This window comes from Chinchilla lanigera, unplaced genomic scaffold, assembly GCF_000276665.1.
Source record: "Chinchilla lanigera isolate Chin_1 unplaced genomic scaffold, ChiLan1.0 scaffold00042, whole genome shotgun sequence".
Taxonomy (NCBI): Eukaryota; Metazoa; Chordata; class Mammalia; order Rodentia; family Chinchillidae; genus Chinchilla; species Chinchilla lanigera.
Genome location: NW_004955443.1, coordinates 7,143,320 through 7,167,981, shown reverse-complemented (window position 1 = coordinate 7,167,981; position 24,662 = coordinate 7,143,320). Strand labels below are relative to the sequence as shown.

General features: G+C 46.0%; 1 protein-coding gene and 1 long non-coding RNA gene across 3 annotated transcripts; one reads left to right on the top strand and one right to left on the bottom strand.

Annotated features, from left to right (window-relative positions):
• Window positions 1-9,240: 9,240 nt before the first annotated feature.
• LOC102018535 lies at window positions 9,241-22,178 on the bottom strand. Of its 2 annotated transcripts, XR_001235483.1 has the most exons (6): window positions 22,096-22,178; window positions 21,420-21,562; window positions 21,082-21,325; window positions 19,389-19,772; window positions 9,936-12,077; window positions 9,241-9,322 (listed from the first exon to the last, which is right to left on the bottom strand). It is a non-coding gene; the product is annotated as an uncharacterized LOC102018535 (long non-coding RNA). The 2 variants fall into 2 exon arrangements; XR_001235482.1 differs by lacking the exon at window positions 9,241-9,322 and having other exon boundaries at window positions 11,999-12,077; window positions 21,103-21,325.
• Chrna9 (cholinergic receptor, nicotinic, alpha 9 (neuronal)) lies at window positions 10,158-19,378 on the top strand. Its single transcript, XM_013518117.1, has 5 exons — window positions 10,158-10,224; window positions 10,486-10,631; window positions 11,934-12,088; window positions 14,128-14,660; window positions 18,054-19,378. The coding sequence occupies exons 1-5, from the start codon at window positions 10,161-10,163 to the stop codon at window positions 18,593-18,595; spliced, it is 1,440 nt and encodes a 479-aa protein (XP_013373571.1). The 5' UTR covers window positions 10,158-10,160; the 3' UTR covers window positions 18,596-19,378.
• Window positions 22,179-24,662: the final 2,484 nt, after the last annotated feature.

Below are 24,662 nucleotides of genomic sequence, written 5' to 3'. Positions count from 1 at the left end.
TGGGTCCCAGCAGACAGGGAGAGCTGATTCCCAGGTTCAGGTGCAAGCTAGGTGTCTGTAACAGGTTGTCAGAGGAGTTGTGAATGTTTGCCACCTGCTTTTGGAAACACAATCACTGTTTTAAGCTCTTGATATGCATGACCTCACTCGACCCTCAGAGTAACTCCAAGTGTGTCCTCTATTCTGTCTCCTTTAGCAATGAGTGAACAAAGGACAGAGAGTTCAAATGACTGGCCCCAGCCCACTCTGCTAAAAGGTGGCAGTTCCAAGATGTGAATCCAGGCAGTCTGGGTCCAGAACCCTTCCAGGGACTTGTAACTACTAAGCTATGCTGCCACTCCCTGCAGAATAGAAGAGACCAAGGAGGAGTGGGAGAGGTTGGCCAGTGGGTACTAAGGCACGGGTGCACAGGGGTGAGAGACTCAGTTAAGGGAATAATCCAACAAGAAGAGATAACATTGATAAACGTATATGCACCGAATACTGAAGTACTTGTCTTCCTAAAACAAAAACTGCTGAAATTAAAAGATCAAATAAACACCAACACAGCCAGAGCAGAGGATTTTAACACCCCCCATTTTCGTGAAGAGATAGAACAAAATTAACAAGAGATAGAAAAAATCAATTAAACAAAAAAACAATGAAGAAGTTTCAGAGCTGAACCACACACTTGAACATATGGATGTAAGTGACAGATACAGTGTATTCCACCTCTACACCAGAGTATATATTCTTTTCAGCAGCATCATGATACTTTTTCCAAAATACATCACATGCCAGTCCATAAAACCTTTATATTTATTTACTTTAGGTAAATATAAAAGAATAAAAATTACCTGATGCATACTATCAGACCACTATGCAGTGAAAATAGAAATCAACAGAAGAAATTTCAGAACAAGCAAACTTATGTTCCAACAAATTAGAAAATTTTGAAGGAATGGATAGATTCCTAGACACATACAAACTACCAAGATATAACCCAAGAAGACATAAATATGTTTAGAAACCCAATTACAAGCAAAGAAATTGACATGGTAATAAGGAATCTACCAACTAAAAAAAGCCCAGTACCTGAAGGATTCACTGCTGAATTCTACAAAGCCTTTAGTATATTATACACCAATATTCCTCAAGCTCTTCAAAGAAATTGAAAGTGATGGAGCACTCCCAAACTCATTTATGGAAGCCAGTATCACCCTGGTCCCCAAACCAGATAAAGACCCAACTAAAAAACAAAACTATAGGCCAATCTCCTTAATGAACATAGATGCAAAAATCCTCAACAAGACAAATAGCAAATAGAATACAATAGAATACAGCAAATAGAATACAGCACACTATCAAAAAGATCATACATCATGATAAAGTAGGTTTCATTCCAGGTTCAATATATGTAATTCAATAAATGTAATATAACACATAAACAGAAACAAGGTCAAAGTGCATATGATCACATTAATAGATACAGAAAAGGCTTTTGACAAAATCCAGTGTCCCTCCATGACATGGAACCTGAAGAAAACAGGTACAGAAGGACCATACCTGAATATGATAAAAGATATATATAACCAATAGCCAGTATCACATTAAATGGGGAAAAACTGGAAGCATTCCCCCTAAAGTCAGGAACAAAACCAGGATGCTGATGATCACCTCTTCTATTCAACATAGTACTTGAAACATCAGCCAGAGCAATTAGGCAAGAGAAAGAACAGGGATGCACATAGGAAAGGAAGAACTCAATTTAAAGTTATTTGCAGATGACATGATACTCTACATAAAAGACCCAAAGAACAGCACAAAAAACTCTTAGAATTAATAACAAACTTCTGCAATATAGCAGGACACAAGATTGACACACAAAAATCATTAGTATTTGTATATAGCAACAATAAACAGGATGGAAGAAAATTTTGAAAATAATACCATCCACAGTAGCTTCAAGAAAAATGAAATATCTAGGAATTAACCTAAGCAAGGAAGTAAAGACACACAAGCTTAAATACTGTATGGTATCTCTCTTTTCAATGAGGCAAAGTACAAGCAAAAGGAATAATAAAGGATGAGTTAAGTTTAACATTACTGGTCACTTGAGAAACGCAAATTTAAATAACACTGAAAAATAAAAAAGATAGAAAAATAAAAATTAAAAAAATAGAGAACACTGAGATTCCATCTCACTCCAGAAGGAATGGCTACTATGAAGAAAACAAACAATAATAAATGCTGGTGGGGCTGTGGAGTAAAAGGAACCCTTCTCCACTGTTGGTAAGAGTGTAGACTGGTGCAACCACTATAAAAATCAGTGTGGAGATTCCTCAAAAAACTAAGATTAGAGTTCCATTTGACCCAGCTATTCCCTTTCTGAGTGTCTTCCCAGAAGAATTAAAAACATCATACCACAGCTATATATGTGTACCCATGGTTTTTTTTGTTGATTTTGCTTTTGCTTTTTGAGACAGGGTCTTGCTATGTGGTTCAGGCTGGTCTTGGGCTCACTTTGTAGCTTAGGCTGGTCTCAAACTCACAACGATCCTCCTGCTTCAGCCTCCCGAGTGCTGGGATTACAGGTGTGTGCCACCATGCCTGGCTGTACCCATGTTTATAGTGACACAGTTTGTAGTAGCTAAATATCGGAAGCAACCCTAATGTCCATCAACTGAGGAATGGATAAAAAAGATGTGTTTTTTTCTTTATATGACAGAGTATTTCTCAGCCTTAAAGAAAGATAAAATTGAGACATTTATAGTTAATAGTTGAACCTTCAGACCATAACCATAAGTGAAATAAATCAGACACACATATGTAAACATTAAATTATCTCTCTGGTGTGAGAAACTGAAAATGTAAATAAGAACATAAATGTACAATAGATACTGTGAAATAGGAAGAAACTGTTCAAAAGGAAAAGGGAAATATGGAGGGGGAGGAGAAAGGAAGGAAGGGAAAGAAAAAGTGAGAAAAGAAGGATAAGTGAAAACCGAGCTTTGTGAACAGGGAGGGGAAGGAGGTTTGAAAAGAGGGGAAAATGAGAAATCAAGAGATATCACGTACAGGTACAAGTTCCCTGTGATGAATGTGGTCATTATGTATACCTAAAATGTACCAATAGAAAAAAGAATGGGTAGAAATGAACAAGGGGAAGGATCTCTTGCAATAGGGAGGGGGTCCACAGGAGCAGGGGTGAGAGGAGGGGCAGGGGAGATGATTAAATAAAGCTGTGCCGTGGACAGGAGCCTGACAACCTCAATGACGGTAAGCTCCGTGGGCCATAACGTGAGCTAAGATTAACACCAACAAGAATGAAAATAGGGATGGGAGAGTTAGAGGAGGAGAGCTGGAGAGAGGGGAGGGAAGGGAATTCAAATAAAAAGAAGCAAGCTACGGTCTGTACCTGTGACCACCCTCCAAGATGACTGTAAACTGCATGGACTGCAAAGATGGACTAATACAAGAAAAAATTTTAAAAATTTTTCTTTAAACTCAGCTTTGCTCAGAACTTCTCCCTCAGAATCTGCATCAGAACAAGACTCCCGTGCTTTGATTGCACTTTGAAAGGAAGACAACTCATATAAAGGCACATCTCACTAGGGGTGCGGGGGTCTCCTCTGTGGGACACACAACTGCTTAATACCTTGGAATACCGGTTTGAGGTTTTGTCGTGACTGCTAAGATGTTCTACTGCATTGACTGAACAAAAAGGGTCTAGACCCGAATCTTGAGAAATCCAGTGTTGAAGGGGAGAGTGGGATTGCCTAGGGAGGCAGGAGGAAACTGAGAGGGTTTCACTGTCACAGAAACCTAAAGAAATGACTGCAGAAGGGGAGTTTCTGGGCGCTTCTCTGGGCCTACTGAATGCTAGCCTTTGTCAGGGGTGTGGTCACCCCGAATTTTACAGGAAGACTAGATGATATGGTGGACAAGCAGGAGAGGCTGAAGGAGCACCTGCACAGAGGTTCCTCCGAGGGCGTCTGCTGCGTCCTGCAGAAAGGCCCTGTGGTCACCCTGGGGTGTGAACAAGGAAGGCCCTGTTTGCAGAATAAAGGTCAGAAGAAAGTCTGTTCACTGACACGTTACCAGCTAAGGGTGTAACAGGAAAGCCGAGTAACCATGTGCTGAGGGAACCTCATGACTTTCCCACCACTTTGTGTTCAGGGTCCTTCCCACAGCACTTCACGCATTTATCTGTTTAAACATAAGCAAATAGTTTGCGTAGTGTTTTCAAAATTCCCTGCCCTAAAGGAGTAGATGACATCCAATCCTCCAAGCCAGGGGATGGGGTCATTAGCGCCTCTGAGCTCCTCCTGGAATACTCTTTTCTGGTCTTGCAGAACTGTGCTCCGGCAGAAACTGCTCCGGCTGAGGGATGAGGAAAGAAGGAAGCAGCAGGATTCTAGAAAGTAAATAGGGTACGACGAACTGACACTCTATTTCTTAGCTTAAATAGTTCATAGGTTTTATTATCACTGGCTGTTCGTGGAAAATACAAGATAACTGGATGGATTGCTGAGGATTTGGTATCTGTGGCTGTTAAAATTTCAAGCTGATTTTCCAGTGCTGTCTCTTTAGAGCTGGTTAAAAATAGCAAATTTCAGTGTGACGTTGATTCCAGAGGCCTGTGTTGGACGTACAGGGAGTTTAGAGAGACACCTGCTGGCCAGCATGGCGAAGTGCCCTGGCTTTTTTTTAGAGGACTGGAATTGTGTTAGAATAGGTTTATTTTTGTGATTGAGAATTTCATTTTTCTTCTAATTCTTTTAGCATGATTGAAGTTATATTTTTTTAAAAAATGTAGGCTTTGATTCTTTTAGTTAATTTTTAGAGCTTCCCGTCTTCTTTTCTGAAAACAAATCATTAATCAGGAGAGTTAACTCGCTCTGGTGTGGCGCCATTTCTGATCAGGGCCAGGACTAAGGAGAGTCGAGAAAGGCATGTGCCTTTAACGGAAATTTAAGGATATGGCCAAAATCTCAGTCATCAATATAGACAAAGTTTTAATGGAAAATTCTTCTTCTTTTTCATTTTGGTTTTTGACACCAAAATGAGCTTGACATGTCACTCAGGTCAGTTTTGAACTCATGGGCTCAAGTCATCTTCCTGCCTCAGCCTTCTGAATAGCTGGGACTGCAGATATGTGCCTCCATGCTCAGTTTAATGCAATAATTTTGAAAGTCAAAATTAATACAAGAATTTCATTATAAACAAAAGCATGGATACTGTAATTACAGGATTAGTGTTGCTGATGTCAAGATCTGATCTGGCATCCCCATAGGTCTTGAAGAGAATTAACGGCTGTGTGGCTCAGCCTCTGGCCCGGCTCCTCCCCGTCAGTGGGTGTAGGTCTCTGTGGCCCCCTCCTCTCCTGCTTTCCCTTGTGTGGCTTTTCTGGACTCCTCTCATTCACATCAGGGCCCATGGAGCCCAGGCCAGTGGCTATGATAGGGAAGAAGACATGGAGAATGGGACGTTTATTAAAAAGCAGCCCAGAGGGAAAGACTCAATCAAATCTTCCTGATCTTCTGCTTTATTTTTCTTTTCTTTCTTTTTTTTTTTTTGTTTTTTTGAGACAAGGTCTCGCTATGTAGTTCAGGCTGGCCTTGAGCTCACTTTGTGGCCCAGGCTGGTCTCAAACTCGCAACAATCCTCCTGTCTCAGCCTCCTGAGTGCTGGGATTACAGGAGTGCGCCACCACCCCCGGCACTGCTTTATTTTTCAGAATTGATTCCTTTGCCAAGGGCACATGTTTGTCCTCCTTCCTCCCATATGCACGTCTCAGGAGCGGGCAGCTAAGTCACTTGCTATGGCCAGAATATGTTCCCCAAGAGGTCATGCTCTGGAGACTTCATCCCCAAAGGCATACATTGATGGTGTTTGCAAGTGGGACCTTGGGAGAGACTTGGGGTGAGAAGAGGTCATGGGGAAGCCATGAGAGACCAGGCAGACACCTTCTCTGCGTCACTGCAGGATGTGCCCTCCGGGTTAGGACGCAGTGTGAAGACCTCTCCCGAGGCTGGCAGGTGCTCTTGGACTCCCCAGCCTCTGCAGCTGTGAGAAATAAATCTCTGTCCTTTATAAGTAACCCAGTGTCAGCGATTCTCTTATAGCCTTGAAAAGCACACAGAGGCGCCTGTCCCTCCTGAGGAACTGTCACAGCTAAGCGGCCTGAGCCCTACGATGCGGCCCTGGGCAGGCGGGCAGGGAAGAGGAGCGCTGCTGCGGTGCGAAAGCTGCTCTGCCTCTGCTTTCCACGCTAACACGTCCCCTAGCTCCCACTCCCCAGCACAGGCAGTCGGGTGGGGCGAGCGGGGTCGGGACCCCGGGGCCCACACAGCTGGAACCATCCCCAGAAAGGGGGTGGTTTGGTTTGCCTGGCGCTGCCTCCTTGTGTCCTCATTTCTCTTTGTGAGAATTAGCAACTGTGAAACAGGAGCGACTGAGGACAAGAGAAGAGAGTCTCCCTCACCTCCTCCGGCTTCTCGCTTGCTCACCTCCTACACCGTGGTCAGGAGATGGTGATGGCCGGCGGTGGGAAGCTGTTGTGCAACTGTGACCGCATGGGTGCTATGAGAAGAGGAAGTGGAGCCGGTGGGGTGCGAACACACTGCACCGGTGCGAGAGAGGATCAGAAACTCAAGAACCCTCGTGGCCTGGTGGGAGACCGGAGAGTTCCCAGGGAGGAGGGATCCTCAGCAGCAGGGCAGCGGCAGTGCAGACCTCAGTGGGGTGAAGCTCAGGACAGTCAATACATCCCCTTAGGGGACTTCCACTTCTGGGAGCAAGTGTGGGGAGGGGCAAAGCAGGGACATCAGAGTCTGCTACCTTCCCTGTCTATCAGATCCCCTGGCTCAGGTATCAGCTGTTCTCTTGACCCAGAAACATGAACTTGGCTCTTTCTGTGGCTACGGAATGGGTCTCCACAAGTGCGGGTTTGCTGGGCTTGTGCAACTTAGCAAGGGGCATGGTGTGAGCAGTTTGGAGAGATGCCATGGGCAAAATGAATGCACATGGTTGTGATCCAATAAAACTTTATTTACAAAAATAGGTAGCAGGTCTTAGCTCCCTGACACCTAATGGAGGTCACCAGATCCCTACATCCACTTAGCCAGGCACTGGCCAATTGCAATGGGGTCAGCGCCAGGGCAGAAGCATGGCGGCCAAGCTCAGGAAACTCACTGTCTTCCACACAGGCCTTCGTGCCTAGAAAGAGCCTTTCAGGTGGAAAGTCAGAAATACAGGGCACTGGAAGGCACACAGAGGCCCTCCTTGGGGTCTGGAGGCTAGACAGGTCTTCTGCTCTCACAGGGCGGCCGTTAACGTGTTGTGGGCAAGGATTTAGAGTCTGCAAAGATGGGCAGTGCAGGCGGTGGTGACAGCAATGTGACCACAGCCAGCCGGGGGCAGGTAGCTGTGGCGAGCAGGGCAGTTTTCAAAGTGCACCGAGTCTCCCTCCGTCCCCTGACGCAGACCACGGGGCCAGAGGTTGCGGCTGGAGCAGCTTCTCTAAGAGTACTGGGTAGAGTCCAGGAGCCCCGTTCTGTCCTAGGATTGTGACCCATTTCCCCATCTGTACCCAAATCATCTGGCTTAGGGAAATGGAAGTTAGAGAAGAACAAAAGAGATTCAAGAAGTAAGGAAGGAGAATCTCCAGGGAAAGCAGGAAGAGTGTGCGCCATGTCTCAATATGCTATGGGCAAGCAGGACTGCCTCTGCTGGCATGGGTGCGAGTCCTCCTTCTGTAACTGTGCATGGCCATGTCTCACCCTTTTCCCACCAAGCTTCTGGAGATGTTAGTGATGTCCCTGGGACTGGGACACTCTTCCTACTGAAACCTGCAGGTCAGGCTCTCTCGAGGGTTCTGAGCATCATGGAGGAGAAGTCCAGTTCTCAAACTTTTCTTTGACTTAAACAGCTCAAACTTTGGACAATCATTCTCCTTGAGTCCACTCTCTCTCACACTCCATGTATTTGTCAGCTATGGCTGCATAACAAAATACCACAGACTGGGTATCTCTTGTGTGAGAAACCAAAAGCACAAGTAAGGACCAAAATGGATGATAGATACTGGGAAATAGGAAGAAAATGTTCATATGGAAAGGGGAACAAGCGGGGAGGGAAAAGGTAGAAAAAGAGACTAGAGGGAAAGAGTAGAAACAAAGCTTTTGTAAAGAAGGAGGGGAAGGGAGGGGATGAAGAGAGAGGAGGGGAGTGGGGAAAAAAGAAAATCAAAATCTATCATGTACAGGTACAAGTTCCCTATGATGAATGTGTCCCAATAAATTAATCTGAAGTGTACCAATAAAATTAATTTTAAAAATAAAATTCACATGGAAAAACAGAGAAGGACATTTTATTTCTTTCTATCCAAAAAGAAAAGAAAAGAAGAGGAATGAAAAGAAAAAGAAAACAGAGCCAGTGGCCAGATGAATGAAGCAGTGAAGTCCGCCGGATGCCCGCTGCAGAGGCGCGCGGGAGCAGCAATCACAGCAGCCAACAGCACGTGTTTGTGGAGCTGCGATGCCAGGGGCTGTTCTGAGCATTAGGGGAATCACAGAAGGGCAAGGCAGAGAGTCTCAGCCCGAAGGGAAGTCACCCCACCGGCACCCATCACTGTGTTGACAAACCACAAAGAGGACAGGCATGTTAGTGTGGTGTGCGCACTGGGTTGGGACAGGTGGCCTGGACCCTGTCACTGACCACCCACTGCTGGACCTCAGTTTCCTCATGAGAAAAGGAGGCATAAACTCTGCTCCACAAGTACTTTCAGCCTCACAGACTGCAGAGCGGTTGGTGTGCTGAAGGAAGCCCGGGTCTGGGCCCTCGGAGCAGTGAGTCAGACCGGGCTGGGAGGAAAATAACATCTTCATATTGGGCATGAGGGAAAAGGCAATTAAGAAACCCACTTAACTGACAGCTCAAGTGTCAGCTCCACACCGAGGACACGCTCCTCAGGAGGGATGGGGTGACTCATCGGACGGCTGGAACCCGCTGAGACAGAGCTATCCAATTTCTTCACTCTGATTCTAGGCAATCGCATGATGTTAATTTGGTATCCAAGGCAGTTTCCCCAGGCAAGAGGAGGGACAGGCTTGACTTCCCAGACTCCATTAGCAATTGGATATTGGCATTCTTCTGTGCAAGCAAAATTAGATCACATACAAGAAATGACTCTGAAGTTATATACCATAGTCTTCAAATGCAAAGGGACAGCATCCTTGATAATATCCCTGGCGAGGCATCATTCTGCTGATTTGGCTGGCCTTTGGACCATTTTTTAAAGAGCTGGAAAACCCCAATTGGCATGGTAAATAGAAATTCAGATCTGCAAAGATGATCAGAGGCAAAAGTCAATAGCACATGTATAATCAATAATGCACATGTATAATCACAGTCCAGTTTACACTGTGTTTCCACGTCCAGTGCACTGGCTGCTCTGGGGCGAGGGAATACTGCTTTCCCTTGTCTGCAGCTTGGGAATGCAAATCGTCCAGAATTAAGGTCCTCGTAAGGATTGGGGCTGGCAGTCAAACCCAGGTGGTGGGTTCCAAATGCATTCCCAGTGCTGCTGCTTCTTCAGGGTGTAGAAACACCACGAATGCATTTGGAATCCATCCAATACACGCCTTCATACGAATACTCACACACATTTTCTAGGCAAGATTGGTGCCCAGTAGAACTGAAGTGATCAGAAGCAGAGGCAGCGAAGAAACCCACATGCCAGTCTACTCTAGAGACCACGGAGCTGTTTCTCCTCCCCATTTCACACACTCCCGGAAATTGACCAGCCTCTCTGGGTGGCTGTGCCCTGTGGAGTCAGGCATGCCCTTGACCCTGCCCCTGCCTTCTCTTCTCTGGTCTGGATGGATGTTCCTGCGGAGGGTGGCAAGGGACCCTCCACTGGCATGGCTCCCCCAGAGCATCAGTGTCTGACATACCTTCGGCGCTGGGCATCTCAGTCATTGGAGCTGCTGGTCTCAGATTACGGAGGGGAAGGCAGTTGGGTCTGGATGTCAGGCTCTGTGTCCTGCATACAGTGCAAGCCTGTTTACTCCACCTGCCCAGGGGAGACCGCGCAGCACAGGCTGTTGCACCAGGACCCTTCCCATTCACAGAGAAGCCCACGCTGCCTGGCTGTGACATCCTAGAGGCTCAGGAGAAAAATGAATTGGCCCTATGCCTGCCTCTCATTTTGCTGGATTTATTTTGCTGCTTCCAGACTGAGAGGTGAGAGGTTGGTGGTGGGTGGGACCATTTCTTCGGTGGGAAGTGGGGCAGGCCAGAAAAGACAGAAGAGCTGATCTCGTACATTGGCCTGATTCTTGCTGACATGCATAGCACCTGCCAGGAAAATGCCTCATCCCCCCCATCCAAAACATGTCCCTGGTCTAGCTGGGCCATCTGCTATTCTTGACCTCAAACTGATGTTCTTTGCTTGAAATACATATAGTCCTCCGAATATTGATCTGTGTCTCTCTTTTTGAGTAGCTGTAGAAACGGCAAATGGAAAATACGCTCAGAACTTGTTTAATGACCTTTTTGAAGATTATTCCAATGCTCTTCGTCCAGTTGAAGACACAGATAAAGTCCTGAATGTCACACTGCAGATCACACTGTCTCAGATTAAGGATATGGTAAGTAACAGAGTGGGGACTTCTTGAAAAGAATCCTGGAATGACACAAGCATGCTTCCTGAAGGGGATAGCCTGAGCGGGAACCTGAGAAGGGTGAAGCAGGCAGCTCTGTGTACAAGCTGGCGGGCAAAAGGAATCCAGGGGAAGGACGCTTTCCACAGAATCGCGTTATGTGTTACATAATGTTCCCTAATGTTACAGTGACCTCTAGTTCTGGTCAGACGCTATAGTAGTCTCAGATACTCTAAAGCAAGGCGGTGTTACATACTGTATGGTCCAGTTACAGGAAATGTCCAAAACAGGTCAGTCCATTGAGGCAGAAGGCAGGGTAGTGGTTGCCAGAGGAGGAAGCAGGACAGGGGCCGTGACTCCTTAATGGCGAGGGTTCCCTCTGGGGAGCTGTCTCAGTCACTTTCTCTGTTGCTGACATGCAATGCCTGCCACCATGACTTAAGGGAGGAGGTTTGCTTTGGCTCACGGTTACAGTCCGTGGTCAGCTGGCTGCATGCAGAGCTGCATGGCAGGCGGCATAGCGGAGGAGGAGCTCCCACACCCCGGCAGCCAGGAAACAAGATCAAGGGAGGAGCTGGGAAGGGAGATGCAACTTCCTGCCACCCCGGAGGTGACCCCTTCTTCCAACCAGGCCCTGTTTCCTAATAGCGAGTCAGCTGTAAGCCCCCATAATCCAGTCCTCTTCTGAGGGTCCCACTACAGTCCCATGAGACTTTAACAAGGGAACATCTAGATAAAAAAACACAACATGGCAACGAAAATGTTCTTGAATTAGACAGTGGTGATGATGGTGAATGTATTGGAAACCACTGAATGGTCCACTTCCAAAATGGTTAAAATGGTAATATTTATGTTGTATGAATTCAGTCTCAGTTTAAGAAAGAAAAATATTTTAAGTTGGAATAGCTTGTTTAGTGCATATATATGTTTTATCACACAAAGTTCTGAGACTTGAGGGGCTTCTCATCTGAACACGGAAGATATTTCCTCACTTCCTCATGCAAGTGTCATTAGTTGAGCCATTTTCAGAGAAAACTAAGCAGCTGACCTACGCAAAGATCTGAAGACTTCAGTATTTGTTCACTTTACCTTCTAAACACTAAATCAAGGAAGGGAAAAAAATGTGGCTTTAGTAGTTGATCAAGGGAATGGAATAAAAGAGCTCTCACTTATTAATGGAAAATAGATGAGAGCTCTTGAGATTCCTGTCGTGGAGAACCAGGGTCCTGGAGATGGAAGGCGATGGCCCAAGTGCCTTCTGGAGAGAGTGACATCTGATTCATTGTGCAGGACGAAAGAAACCAGATTCTGACCGCTTACCTGTGGATCCGCCAGATCTGGCACGATGCCTACCTCACATGGGATCGGGAGCAGTATGATGGGCTGGACTCCATCAGGATTCCCAGCGACCTGGTGTGGAGGCCGGACATCGTCCTGTACAACAAGTAAGTGCACCTCAGAGCTAAGACATCCTGGGAGGAAGCTGCTGACTTAATAGAATATAAACAAAGAAAAAAAAATGTGTAGAACACACCTGAACTTAAGTATTAATCCATGTTCCTAGGCCCTGAAATAATGGTCATGAGATCTCAGATAATAAAATAATAGGTCATAAAAGCTTAGAGTTTGAAGGACACCATCTTTTTTTTTTCTTTTCAAGTGGGAGACTAGAAGCTGCACTAGTTTGTAGCACTGCCATAATAGAGTAGCATAACAGGGTGACTCAAAGGACCGAAGTTTGTCACCTCACAGTTCTGAAGCTAAAGTGTGAGTCAAAGTGTCGGCAGAGAGTGTGGTGGGCTCATCTGTAATCCCAGCACTCTGGGAGGCTGAGGCAGGAGGAGGTTGACAAGTTTGAGCCTAGCCTGAGAAGTTTAGCAAGTTAGTTAGAACTTGTGTCAAAATAAAAAATAAAAACAGAGCTAGAGATATGCAAAGGCTCCAGGTTCAATCTGTAGTACTGAAAAAAACAAAACAGAAAAGTGTCAGCAGAAGAGATTCCTTCTGAGGTTACTAGGAGGTGGAACCTGTTCTCTGCCTCTCTTGTAGCTTCCACTGTTCCTTGAATTGTTCAAAGTGTCACCCTGATCTGTGTCTCTATCGTCACGTAGTGTCCGCCCTCTGGACTTTCTGTGTGCAGTCTCCCTGTTGTATAAGGAGAACACCAACCACTACTAGCTTAGGTGCTCCTGAATTCCAGCAATGACCTACACCGCCCCTATTCACATTCTGAGAAGCTGGCAGGCAAGGTCTTCAAAATACAACTTTTCTGGGGCTACAATTCCACCCATAAGCGTGGTGCTCACTATCCAAGCTCATTCAGCAATAATGATGATGCTACTAGAATTAAGTGGTAACAGGCTGTCCAGAGATGGGCCCTGGAGTTTGGTCTCTGGGGATGGTGGAGGCTGAATGGGACCACAGGACCAGTTGGCCCTTTGCTTCTCAGGGAATGAGGGGCCTTGTCCTTGTGTAGGTGGGTGGGTGAGGATTATGTGTCCTGAACTGTGAAGTACACACAAGTCACCTGGGGATCTTACTAAAACACAGATTCGGGGCCAGCAGGTCTGCTGTGGGCCACGGCTCTGCATCTGTACAAGCTCCAAGTGGTGGAGGCCCTGCTGGCCTCGGGCTGCCTGTTGAGAAGGAACCAGTTCTCTCTGTCCCAATCTGAGCTCTGTTTCTCCACCTGTTGCTGCGGGAGGTCATCTCTCTCTTTATTCTGGATCCCAAGTCTCTGTGGGTTGGGACGGATTCCTCTGAGGCTCAGAACAGTGAAAATGAGGGGCAGCTCGAGGGCTCCCCTGGGTGGAGCCTGCTAGTGGGCACGGATTTCCCTAAAGGAAGCAGCACTGGCGGTAGAAGCCTGGATTCTAGCCTCCTTCTGTACCCAGCTCACAACCTCTTGACTCACAGCGCCGAGCCTGCTGTCTGTGCTCCACTCCGGGTGACCAGGGGACGCTTCCATATTCCCTCCGAGCAAGAAGCAGCGGTTATCTCTAAGAATGGCTTGGAGAATGGCTTTTTTGTAAGAATGGCTTACATACGAATGGCTTTTTTTCTCTGTGCTTTCCCAGTGTTCCAAATACACACGCATAATTCTTATAACAGAAATGAATGGCTATTTTAAATCTTCTGATTACCTAGGTGGACAAAATCAGGTAAGCAATTTTCATGTCAGCAGGTTTACCTTTTGTCTGGATGTTCAAGTTGTTAGACCTGGGCCACGGGAGTGGCACTGGATGGGGAGGAACTTGAGCAGAGATGACTTCAAGGCAGAGTGCAGGAGGACCTGGGCCTGACTCACTACAGGAGATAAGGCAAGGGAGAGCTGCTTCCAAGTGCTCAAGCTGGAGTGACAGGGAGGACTGTGACGCACTGCCAAAGACACTGACACGATGGGCATAGGGCAGTGCGCTTTGTGGGGCAGGGGTCCGTGAGCTTTTCTAACAAGCAGCTGTCACTGTCCGCCTCTGACCTCCAGGGCTGATGACGAGTCTTCAGAGCCGGTGAACACCAACGTGGTCCTGCGCTACGACGGGCTCATCACGTGGGATGCCCCGGCCATCACCAAAAGCTCCTGTGTGGTGGACGTCACCTATTTCCCCTTTGATAACCAGCAGTGCAACCTGACCTTTGGCTCCTGGACCTATAATGGCAATCAGGTGGACATATTCAACGCCCTGGACAGTGGCGATCTCTCCGACTTCATTGAGGATGTGGAATGGGAGGTCCATGGCATGCCTGCCGTGAAGAATGTGATCTCCTATGGCTGTTGCTCCGAGCCTTACCCAGATGTGACCTTCACTCTCCTTCTGAAGAGGAGGTCCTCGTTCTACATCGTCAACCTCCTCATTCCCTGTGTCCTCATATCTTTCCTAGCTCCCTTAAGTTTTTATCTCCCAGCAGCCTCTGGGGAGAAGGTCTCCCTGGGAGTGACCATCCTGTTGGCCATGACCGTTTTTCAGCTAATGGTGGCAGAGATTATGCCAGCCTCAGAAAATGTCCCTCTGATAGGTGAGTTTAAGGGTCTTCTGCTCTGTGACTGGAGTGGTGTGTGCACCTTCAAGCTAACAATTAGCTAACAAGCTAACAATTAGGGCAACTTAAGATTCACTGCAGGTAGTCGCTTAATTCATTTTGTGTCGGCCCTCAGCATGGTTGAACATAGATATGACTGCTGGAACTAAACTGGTCTTATATTCTCTGGGCTTACACAAAAGAACAGTGAAAGATTCTAGTTTACAGCGGTTGTTCTCAATGTGGTGGTCCCTGGGTTCAAAACATCAACATTACTTGCAACTCTTAGATATGTGAACCCTCAGGCCCCACCTGAGACCCCCTGAATTAGGTCTGGCATCTGTCTGAACCAGCCTTGCAGGGATTTGGAGGCTCTTTCCACTCAAGGCTGAAAACCTCTGCCTTGGAAGGGAAGGCTCTGATTGTGAATTCAAAGAAGGCTGCATCTGAGTGCTGATTTCACCACTCCTCCTTGATCAACTTTATGCAAGTTACCTAATCCCTTAGTCTCTGCTTCTTCATCCAAAAAATTTGTGTTGCTACCTCCTGAGTTATTGCTTAGCATAGACCCTGGCATATGGTAAATATTGAGTCGACTGGGACTTTAATACCCTTTCACATTGGAAGGGCTTCCTTTGGGGAAGAGTGGGAAACATTAGATAGACAGATGAGCTGAAGTTTCAAGCTGACACTGACCCTTGACAGAATAATTCTCCACTGTTACTGGGTATAAGAGCTGTGGGCGAGCTTCTTAACAGATCCCTGCTCAGAGTTTGGCTCAGCAATCTTGATCAAGATTTGAGAATCAGAGGTGATTCTAAAGCAGACTGTATCTTCAAAAATCTGCGGTAATGAAATGTTCCTCCAAGGATTGGGCTGTAGTTGGAATTGACAGCCCTGCCTCTCCACTCTTCCTTGTGCTGAGTTCTCTCCTATCACCTGTAACACCTACCTCTCCCACCAGGGAGATGCTCTGATTTAACACTTTCATCTCAACAACTTGCTATTGCAATAGATGCTTACTAGAACCAAGAGCTAGGTCTAATTTTCAGTTCATTAAAATAAGCAATGAGGAGAGATTTCAGGACTCCAAGGGACCTAGACACCAATATCTAAGAGATGTTGTACGATCTTTTGCTCTGTATGAAATCCAGTTATCCCACATTCAGATGTTACTACATTTGTTTCTCTGGAGATTTCTTCTTTTTCAGGTGTCTCTTAGCAACACATGCACACATGTGCACACATGCATGTATGCATGCACACACATGCAACTTTTAAAGAAATAAATAAAAGTTTTTCCTCACCTAATGAAAAGGAGGAGGTGTACTGGAATTTTTACTGCCTTCTGAGGCAGATAGAGTTGACAGTGGTGACAGCCAGCCACTTTGCTTGAGGCTGGGTGATTGGCAGGTCTCTCTTTAGCAGTGATGTTCGATAGCAGGTTGGCACAATTTTGAGGGAGAAATTTGCAAGCATTACTTGTCCTGCTTTTATATGCTAATATGAAATTTAATTTTTAAGAATATGTGTATGGAGATCTTGAGAATATTGACCAAAACAGTTTGCTCTTTATAGCATCTGTGAAATGTGTTCTTAATCTTACAGAAACATTTATATTTCTGCTTTAAGTGTCGAATTTGGTGCATATTTCTAGCTTACAATCTTTACTAAGAAAGGCCCTCTTGAAAAGTTAACTTGAGCAGGTGTGGTGGCGTATGCCTGTAATTTCAGCACTCGGGAGACTGAGGCAGGAGGATCATTGTGAGTTCGAGGCCATCTTGGGCTACATAGTGAGCTCAAGTCCAGCCTGAACTGCATAGTGAGACCCTGTTTCAAAAAGATGTTAAAAAAGAAAAGTTAACATGAGGTTTGTAAAAATTATAGATTACAGGATTATAAACATGAAGTTCTCGGGCTGGGGATTTAGCTCAGCGGCAAAGCGCCTGCCTGGCAAGCGCAAGGTCGTGAGATCGGTTCCCGGTACCGGAGAAAAACCAAAAACCAAAAAAAAAAAAACAAACAAACATGAAGTTCTCCGTCTTCATCTATAGAGATGACCATGTTAAGTTCTCTCACCCCCTAATGCAGTTAATTACATCAGTGGGTTTTCTGATGTTGAACTTCATATTCCTGGACTGAACTCTCCTTTGTCAGGATCTGTCATCATCTGAAGATACTGCAGGATTCTCCTAGCTCATATTCATATAGGACTTTCTCTAATATGTTTCTAAGTGAAGCGGTTTTACTATACTTTTTTTATCACTTTTAGAATTGTGTTAAATTGACTTCATAAAATGAGTAAGGAGATAATCTCTCCTTTTATGTTTCTTACAATTTGTGTAAGATATAAATTTTGTTCCTTGAAGGTTTAGTAAAACTCATAAATTCCTTTGGTTCTGGAGGCTTTTTATGCAGGAAAAATAGGTATGCGATCAGCATTTCTACTCAAGTGTTTTTCTTCTTATACTAATTTTAACATATTTTTCTAGAAATGCCATCTAAATCCTCAAACATACTATCACACCGATACTTAAAATATTATTTCATTGTTCTCTAAATCTCTAGTTTCTCTCGCATTTGTCTCTTTATTCTGATTGACCTTATCAAATTCTGTCACTTCTATTATTTTCTTCTTCTTTTTTTTCCTTCTCCTTTTCTCCTCCTCCTCCTCCCCCTATCTCCCCGCACCTTCTTTTTTGAGAACATAGTGAGCTATGTTGCCTGGGCTCAAGTGATTCTCCTGCTTCAGCCTTTTTAGAAGTTGCTACTATGGGTGTACATCAATATACTTGGATTTATTACTCTTCAAAAAATTGCCTTTGGTTTTGCTCACCTTCTTAGTTTTTTTGTTTTATATTTTATAAACACAGGGGCCCATATTATTTCTTTTGCTTTCCTTTTTCACAAACATTTGCTTTATACAATTATATTTTATAGACACAGTAACAGTGTCCTTTTCCTCCTCAGCAGTGATTGTCTTCCACTTGGTGAGCTCTGAAGACAATGCTCAGAGCTGGTCAGTTTCCCCAAGTGTTGTGAAAAACTTCTACCCTCATCATGATCTCAGCTCACATTTGCAAGCCTTTGGAGCCAGGGACCGTGCAGAGAACTTGCCACATCTCATCTCTGCTAAGCTTGCTGTGTCTTTGTGAGTTACACGCATACTACAGAGCCAGGAGTTGAAGTGTGGTAGGATCATACATCTTGCTGTAGGTTACAAGTCTCATGGGTAACACGAATGGAATTTGAACCCAGGACATCCATTAGAAGCCTATACGTGATCATTAGGGCTGATCACTTCCTTAGGAAAGGTATTCATTTCTTCCTTTTTACACAAACGTGAGGACAGTGTTAAAGCAAACTGAGCGGTTGCTTTTTTGATTGCAGGCAAATACTACATAGCCACCATGGCCTTGATCACGGCCTCCACCGCCCTGACCATCATGGTGATGAACATCCACTTCTGCGGGGCTGAGGCCCGGCCAGTGCCACGCTGGGCCCGAGTGGTCATCCTGAAATACATGGCCAGGATCTTGTTTGTCTACGATGTGGGCGAGAGCTGCCTCAGCCCACGCCATGGGAGGGAGCGGGGCCACCTCACCCAGGTTTATGGCAAACTCCCAGAGTCAAACCTGAAGACAGCCAGGAACAAAGACCTTTCCCGGAAGAAGGAAATGAACAAACTCTTAAAGAACGACCTGGGTTGCCAGGGCGAGACGCCACGGAATGCCGAGGGTTACTGTGCGCGGTACGAAACGCTGACGAGAAACATCGAGTACATCGCCAAGTGCCTCAAGGACCACAGGGCCACCAACTCCAAGGGCAGTGAATGGAAGAAGGTTGCGAAAGTCATAGACCGATTCTTCATGTGGATTTTTTTCATCATGGTGTTTGTGATGACTGTTTTGATCATTGCCAGAGCAGATTAGGAGGCATTTGATATGGGGGAGAAATCAATAAAAGTCCCTGATCCGGGGATATAGCTCAGTAGCACAAGTTCTGCCTGGCAAGCACAAGGTCCTGAGTTCAATTCCCGGTACCAAATAAATAAATAAAATTCCCTGTGATTTACTGCAATGTTCTTCTAAGGCGTTATGCTCTCTGTGATTTTTACTTTTAACTTCAATATTGTAGTTACCTCTCAGGTCAAAGTAAGCAAGAGAGCTACAATTTTAAGGGTGGGATGAAAAGGGAAATAAGGAAGGACTCCTTTTAATACTTACTAGAATGGTGGGCAACTTGTCTCCAGTTTATGCAATTATTTGTCTTTTCAGCATTGGGGATAACAAAGCATAGCACATAACTTCTCAAAATTTAGAATAAAAAAAGGTGCAAAACAAAACAGGCCTCTTTTCCCCTTAGTCCCTATTAAAATACGCTTTTTAAAAAAGGAAACTTTTTCTAGAGTGGCAGATTTCAAGCCTAATCTCAAATAGTGGCAAAAGGGTTTTGTTCTACATAAAGTCTAAGGATTTACAATTTAAAAGGGAAGAGAACATTTTTGTATTGATGACATCATATATGTTGGTGGTGGTGCATAAACTAAAGATGAGGTCATTCCTGCACTGTCTTTAATTAAAGTGAGATAGACAAGGTTGCTCCTGCAGTTAACCTTTGATTAAAATGAGGGAATCTGCAAGCTGAGCTCATTCAGTCGTTCATTCACCTACTCACCGACGTTTAGTAAGTTTCCCCTAAAAATAATGAGGCTCTATGACTTACACGTGCCAGGAGTATCAGAGCGCGTCATGTGCCGCGGCCTGATCAGCGCTGGTCTTTACAGTTCTGCAATCGAGGCAGGCCCAGGTCGCTGTTTTTTTGTAGTGGAACAATCCTGGTTCAGAGAGTGTGCGCAAGCGACCCACCTCCTCCCGGTCCACCTGTGCAGTAGGTGGAGCTGGAATTCATCCTGTGTGCTGTGCTCCGGGCTGCACCAAGCCTGCCAATGCTAACTTCTCAAAATTGCTGCTTTTGGCCACCACGGGTTAGAGTAAGAATCGGAGAGACAAAGGGATTGTTGTTCCGAATCCTAAACGTTCCGCCTACACATGTCGACTTCTTGCAACGAGCTTGAGGACGGCCACGCTCTGGTACTCAAGTGGTTACCTGATTGCGAGAAATTGGCAATCACGACTGCTACTCAGATGACCTCGAGAAGGGGAGATTATTTTAGATCACCCAGGTGGGACAGGGGACTCGCCAGGATGCTTTCAAGTAAGTGAGGGAGGCAAGAGGGAGGGAACCCAAGAGATGGCATCGTGACTTCTCAGCCAGTGTCTTTGGCTTTGCAAATGGAGCGAGCGAGGCCTGAGCCAACACAAGCTGCCTCTGGAAGCCAGGAAGCAAAGAAACCAACCGTCCCTGGCAGGAGGAAAGCAGCCCTGTGGGACTCTGATCTTACAGGGCAGGCTCAGCTCAGGCCTTTGACCCGCTACAACTCCAGATGATAGGGATTTTGTGAGGCTCTGAATGTGTGGTTATGTGCTTGTTATCGTCGCAAGAGAACACAAAGCCAGTGCCCAGGGAGCGCTGGGTGCGCAGTGGTTTAGGTAGAGATCCGGTCCTCGCTCGCTCTCCAAGCCCACCACCGCCAGGGTGGTAGTATGGGTCTGTGCGGATACCTTTAAGAGGTGGGCCCAGTGGGCGGGCCTGAGGCCATGGGGGCGTGGCCTCGGCAGGGAGGGGAGCGGCTCCAGTCCGCTCAGAAATCCTGGGGAACCACAGGGGGATTTTAAACAAGGGAGTGACAGTGTCAGGCTTGTGTTTCACAAATAGGACGGGTGGCAGTGAAGAGATTGTAGAGAAGAGAGAAGAAAGAAGCTCTGTTGGTCTGTCCGCGTGTTTCTTATCATTTTGGGGAAGGGATAGTGAAGGCTTAACCTAATATGATGTGGATACAAAAAAAAATAGAAAAGATGACAGATCACAAAATATGGGTGACGTGGAATAGGCAGGCCTTGATTGGCTGGGTGAGGACTGCTGAGGAAGTGCTGTTTGAGAGCGATCTGGAGAGAATGAATTAGCCAGCGTCAGAGTGGAGGAGCTGGTGGGTGTGGTACCGCACGCATGCCTGTGATCCCAGCACCCTGGGAGGCTGAGCGAGGAGGATGGCAGATTCTACCCCACCTGGGCAATTTAACCCTGTCTGGGATGTAGCTCAGTGCAAAGGCGCTGGGTCCAATCCCCACTGCTGGTGGGGAGGGGGAAGGGATTGAAGAAAGTGCCAGATTGGAGTCAGAGCTCAGGCTCAAGGGCAGAGCGGGGCTCCTTCAAAAAAGAGCGGTGCAATGAGAGCAGTGGCCCACGAGAGAGACAAGGCTGGCAGGGTGAGCAGGGGTGGGTCATGCTTCACCGGGTTTAGAAAAACACCAACCATGCTGCTTAGGGTCTGACAGCTTTGGTGCATGGCAGATACCTGGGTTTCTGAGGTCCTGACCTTTGTTCTTTCTTCTCCGTCTACTTTTCCATCCGTTGAGGGCTCGGAGCAACCCTTGCCAACACAGCCGTGGGCAAACCTGGCAAATGGACTGCCTTGGGCAAACTGGAAACACAGGTTCTGGCATCTCTGAAGCCCTCGCGGTGAGGTCGCCTGTAATGTCACCAGCTTGAAAGGCCAGCAGGGAGTGTGCCTCTTTCCCGTCTCCTCTCAGGTTACACCTCTGAAACAGGGCCTGGCTGTTAAAACTTCATGAGTCAGTCATTGTAGCTAAGCCTCTCCAGCCCTTACAGAATGAAGCCCTGTGACACACTCACCCGTGCCTTTGTGGGTTTCCATCTCTCTTCTCAGCCAGGGTTCCTTCCCACACCAGTTGGGGTTCTCGCAGCAACAGGCGATGTGTTGGATTAGGATAACTGAGGAAGGCTTAACCGAGGTCCGTCTGCAGGGGTGTCCGTGGCTGTACAGAAACACAATCAGGCCTAGCAGCGCGATTTGCACTCAGAGTCTAAGGGGAGGAAGGCAGCATGGGTCACCTGAACCCAGGGCAGGGAGCTGGTGGCTCTGGTGCAGGGCACGCAGCTGGGGGACTGTTCACCCGGCCTCACTCTCCCTCCCCCGTCCAGGGCTTGTCATGGCCAAATGCGGCTGTCTGGGAATGTGCCGATGTTGCCACCGTGCCCCTGGGACAGAGAGCAGATGGGTGAAGAGGAAACGTCGAGTCAGAGGGACAAAGGGACACATCTGACAGGATCTGTTACCCTTGTCTTCATGCTACATCTAAAACCTGACTTTCGGGTCAGCACTGTGGAAGGCTGAGGCAGGAGGCTCATCAGTTTGAGGCCAGCCTGGGCAATTTAGGGAGCCTCTGTCTGAAAATAAAATTTTTTAAAGGGCCAAAAGATATAGCTCAGTGGTAGAGTACTTGCCTAGCATGAACCAGGCCCTGGGTTTCTTTGCTAAACAATGAAACCAAGAAACAAACAAACAAACCTGATTTCTTTCCTCTTGTCAAGGTCGGGGGGAACTTGGCGACGGCCACATCCATGATGCCGCTGAAGCACCTCCGCTCCTTCCAATGAGGCCGACTGCATCCTTTTTCTCAAAATGCTTCTGCTGCTTCCGGGGCTCATTCTCAGGGCCCCTGGCTGGCTCCAAGTCCTCCTCTTCTGGTGAGGATCCTTGACCCCCGCTGTCCCATCCTTAGCTCTCTGCCCCTCCCATGCTGGCCGCCATCGCTGTCCTGCTGAGTCTGGCCTTGAGCTCCCTTTAGCTTCAGACTCCATAAAGTCTTCATGTCGGCTAGGGACTACCTGACTCACAGGCCTTCAAACTGAACACGCCCCAAACTAAGCACATTCTCTGCGCTGTCACCCAGCCTCCTCCTCTTCCCGTGTTCCTATACCGTTTCACTCCCACTGCCCACTCCCTTAACGAGGCTAGAAATCAGACAAGTAGTCACGCTCGATTTTAAGCTAACCCAGCACCAAACCTATCACTGATCCTGTGAGTGCTACTTCTCAGTTGTTTTCAGATCTGTCCACTTTGCTCTAGGCCCCTGACAACTGCTTTATTTTAGGTCTTCATCATCTTTGCCTGGACCGTTGCAGTAGTACCTACCTGGACCTCCCATTTCCACGTCTTTCCCCTTTATCCTGTGAACTTGTTACCAAAATGATCTTGTGATTCTTCCACTAAGAACTTTTAAGTGGCAAGTAAAATGCCCACAGGATAAAATCCAACTTCTTTAATATGATATAATAGAGATTAAAAGTGTGTGTGTGTGTGTGTGTTGCTACTCTAGGAAGGTGTCATTGTGCTCACCCTGGGAACATACATTATCTTCCTGGCATAGCAAATAGCAGCAGCCCTCCTGCTTGTTTCAGGTGAAGTAATCAGAGCTCTTCTGTCACGAGGGTCTTAGACCCCTGAGGGCAGGCAGGGTCTTTGTCATGGAAAGGGATATAGAAATAAGATCCTTGTTCTGTAATCCCAGCATATGGGAGGCTGAGGTAGGAGGATCACTTTGTGTCTGAGGCTGGCCTGGGCTACAAAGTGAATTCAAAGCCAGCCTGAACTGTATAGTGAGACTTTGCCTCAAAAAACCAAAAAAATAAAAAAATAAAAGAAAGGGAGAGAGAAAAAAGAAAGAAAGAAAGATTATTGATTTTGAGGGTTAAAAAAGAAAAAAAACAGAGCTAGCTTTTCACCCTGGACATGTGACTCAGGCTGGGTTAGACATGTTCCTTCACCCAAGACCTTGCATCTTCAAGTTAATATGGAGAAATGAACACCAAACATCAGCAGCCAAGAAAAACATGCACAAGAAGGTTGTGTAGGGTTCTTGCTTGAAAGGAAATTGTAAGCAAAATTCAGCTTGAGGTCATGATAAGCAAATCAAATTGCAATTGGGCTAAGAATAGACAGGAAAAAAATCAGTGGAGATCGATAGAGAATCCAGAAATCCAGTCTATGTGAGAAGTGAATATATGACAGTGGAAATAGTTTCAGGCCTTTGGTTTATACAAGGAACAAAAATTAACTTAAGATGGATTAAAAATTCAAGTGTAAAAAACCTCTAGCACTCTATTCTCTGCCTCAGTTTCCCCATGGCCTTTTCCCAGGATGTGTCTCTGTGCCCAAATTTCTTTCTTATCAAAAGGACACCAGCCACTGGGTGAGGACCCACCCTAGTGCAGCAGTGCCTTATTTTAACTTGAATATTTCATCTGCAAGGACCCTATTTCTAAGTAGGATATTTACAAATACCAGGGGTCTTCAACATATGTTTTTTGAAGAACAATGTAAGCCCATAGAAGGTATGGAGTAGATAACTGAGGAAATACTTTTTAAATTGAAGTTATAGAATCTTCACAGATAGAGGAACATGCATGGAAACTTTATCAAGCCACCATGTTTTAATGATCTAAAGGGTAGTGTAATAAAAGCAAATGTAGACTGCTTTGTAGCCAATATCCGACAGCTGGTAGAAGTGAAGTAATAATAAGGAGGTAAAGATGGGGGTGGATATTATGAGAGGTATAATATATAATAGAAGATTTTTTCCCTTTTACATGTTTCCTTATCCAGGTCACGGAAATACAAATATAATAAAATTTCTACTTTGCATGGTTTGTGCCTTAACTGATTGAGAAATAAATGACTCACCACAAGTTGAAAGTACAAGCTTAGGGTTATTCAGAACTAGAATCACATTCTCAAGTCAAGGAAGTATCAGTACTTCTAGGAGACGCAGCAGAATGGAGAAGTGCCTTTTCTTCTGAGAAAGAATATTCTGAAAACGATTGTTTTCATTAACCAAACTCAGAAGACAAAGGTGACTAAGTCTTGGCTGGTACAAATACATACGACTCAAGGGGAGAAAGGTTTGAAGGGAGCTCAAATTAAAAACAAAAAAGGTTGAGAAACACTACAGGCAAGGAGAAGAGACAATACTATGATTCAGAGCCCAAACTGTAAAATGACCCAGTATTTTCGTGGGGACAATGAAAGCCTGATTCTTCTTTGGGCTTGGGGGAACAGCGTTCTGACAAACTCTG

Bases quoted from the DNA above. Each gene is read 5' to 3' on its own strand.
- Chrna9 (XM_013518117.1), top strand. From the start codon at position 10,161: ATGAATTGGCCCTATGCCTGCCTCTCATTTTGCTGGATTTATTTTGCT. The intron at 10,632-11,933 runs GTAAGTAACAGA...TTCATTGTGCAG, and splicing joins TGTCTCAGATTAAGGATATG to GACGAAAGAAACCAGATTCT. The intron at 12,089-14,127 runs GTAAGTGCACCT...TCTGACCTCCAG, and splicing joins GACATCGTCCTGTACAACAA to GGCTGATGACGAGTCTTCAG.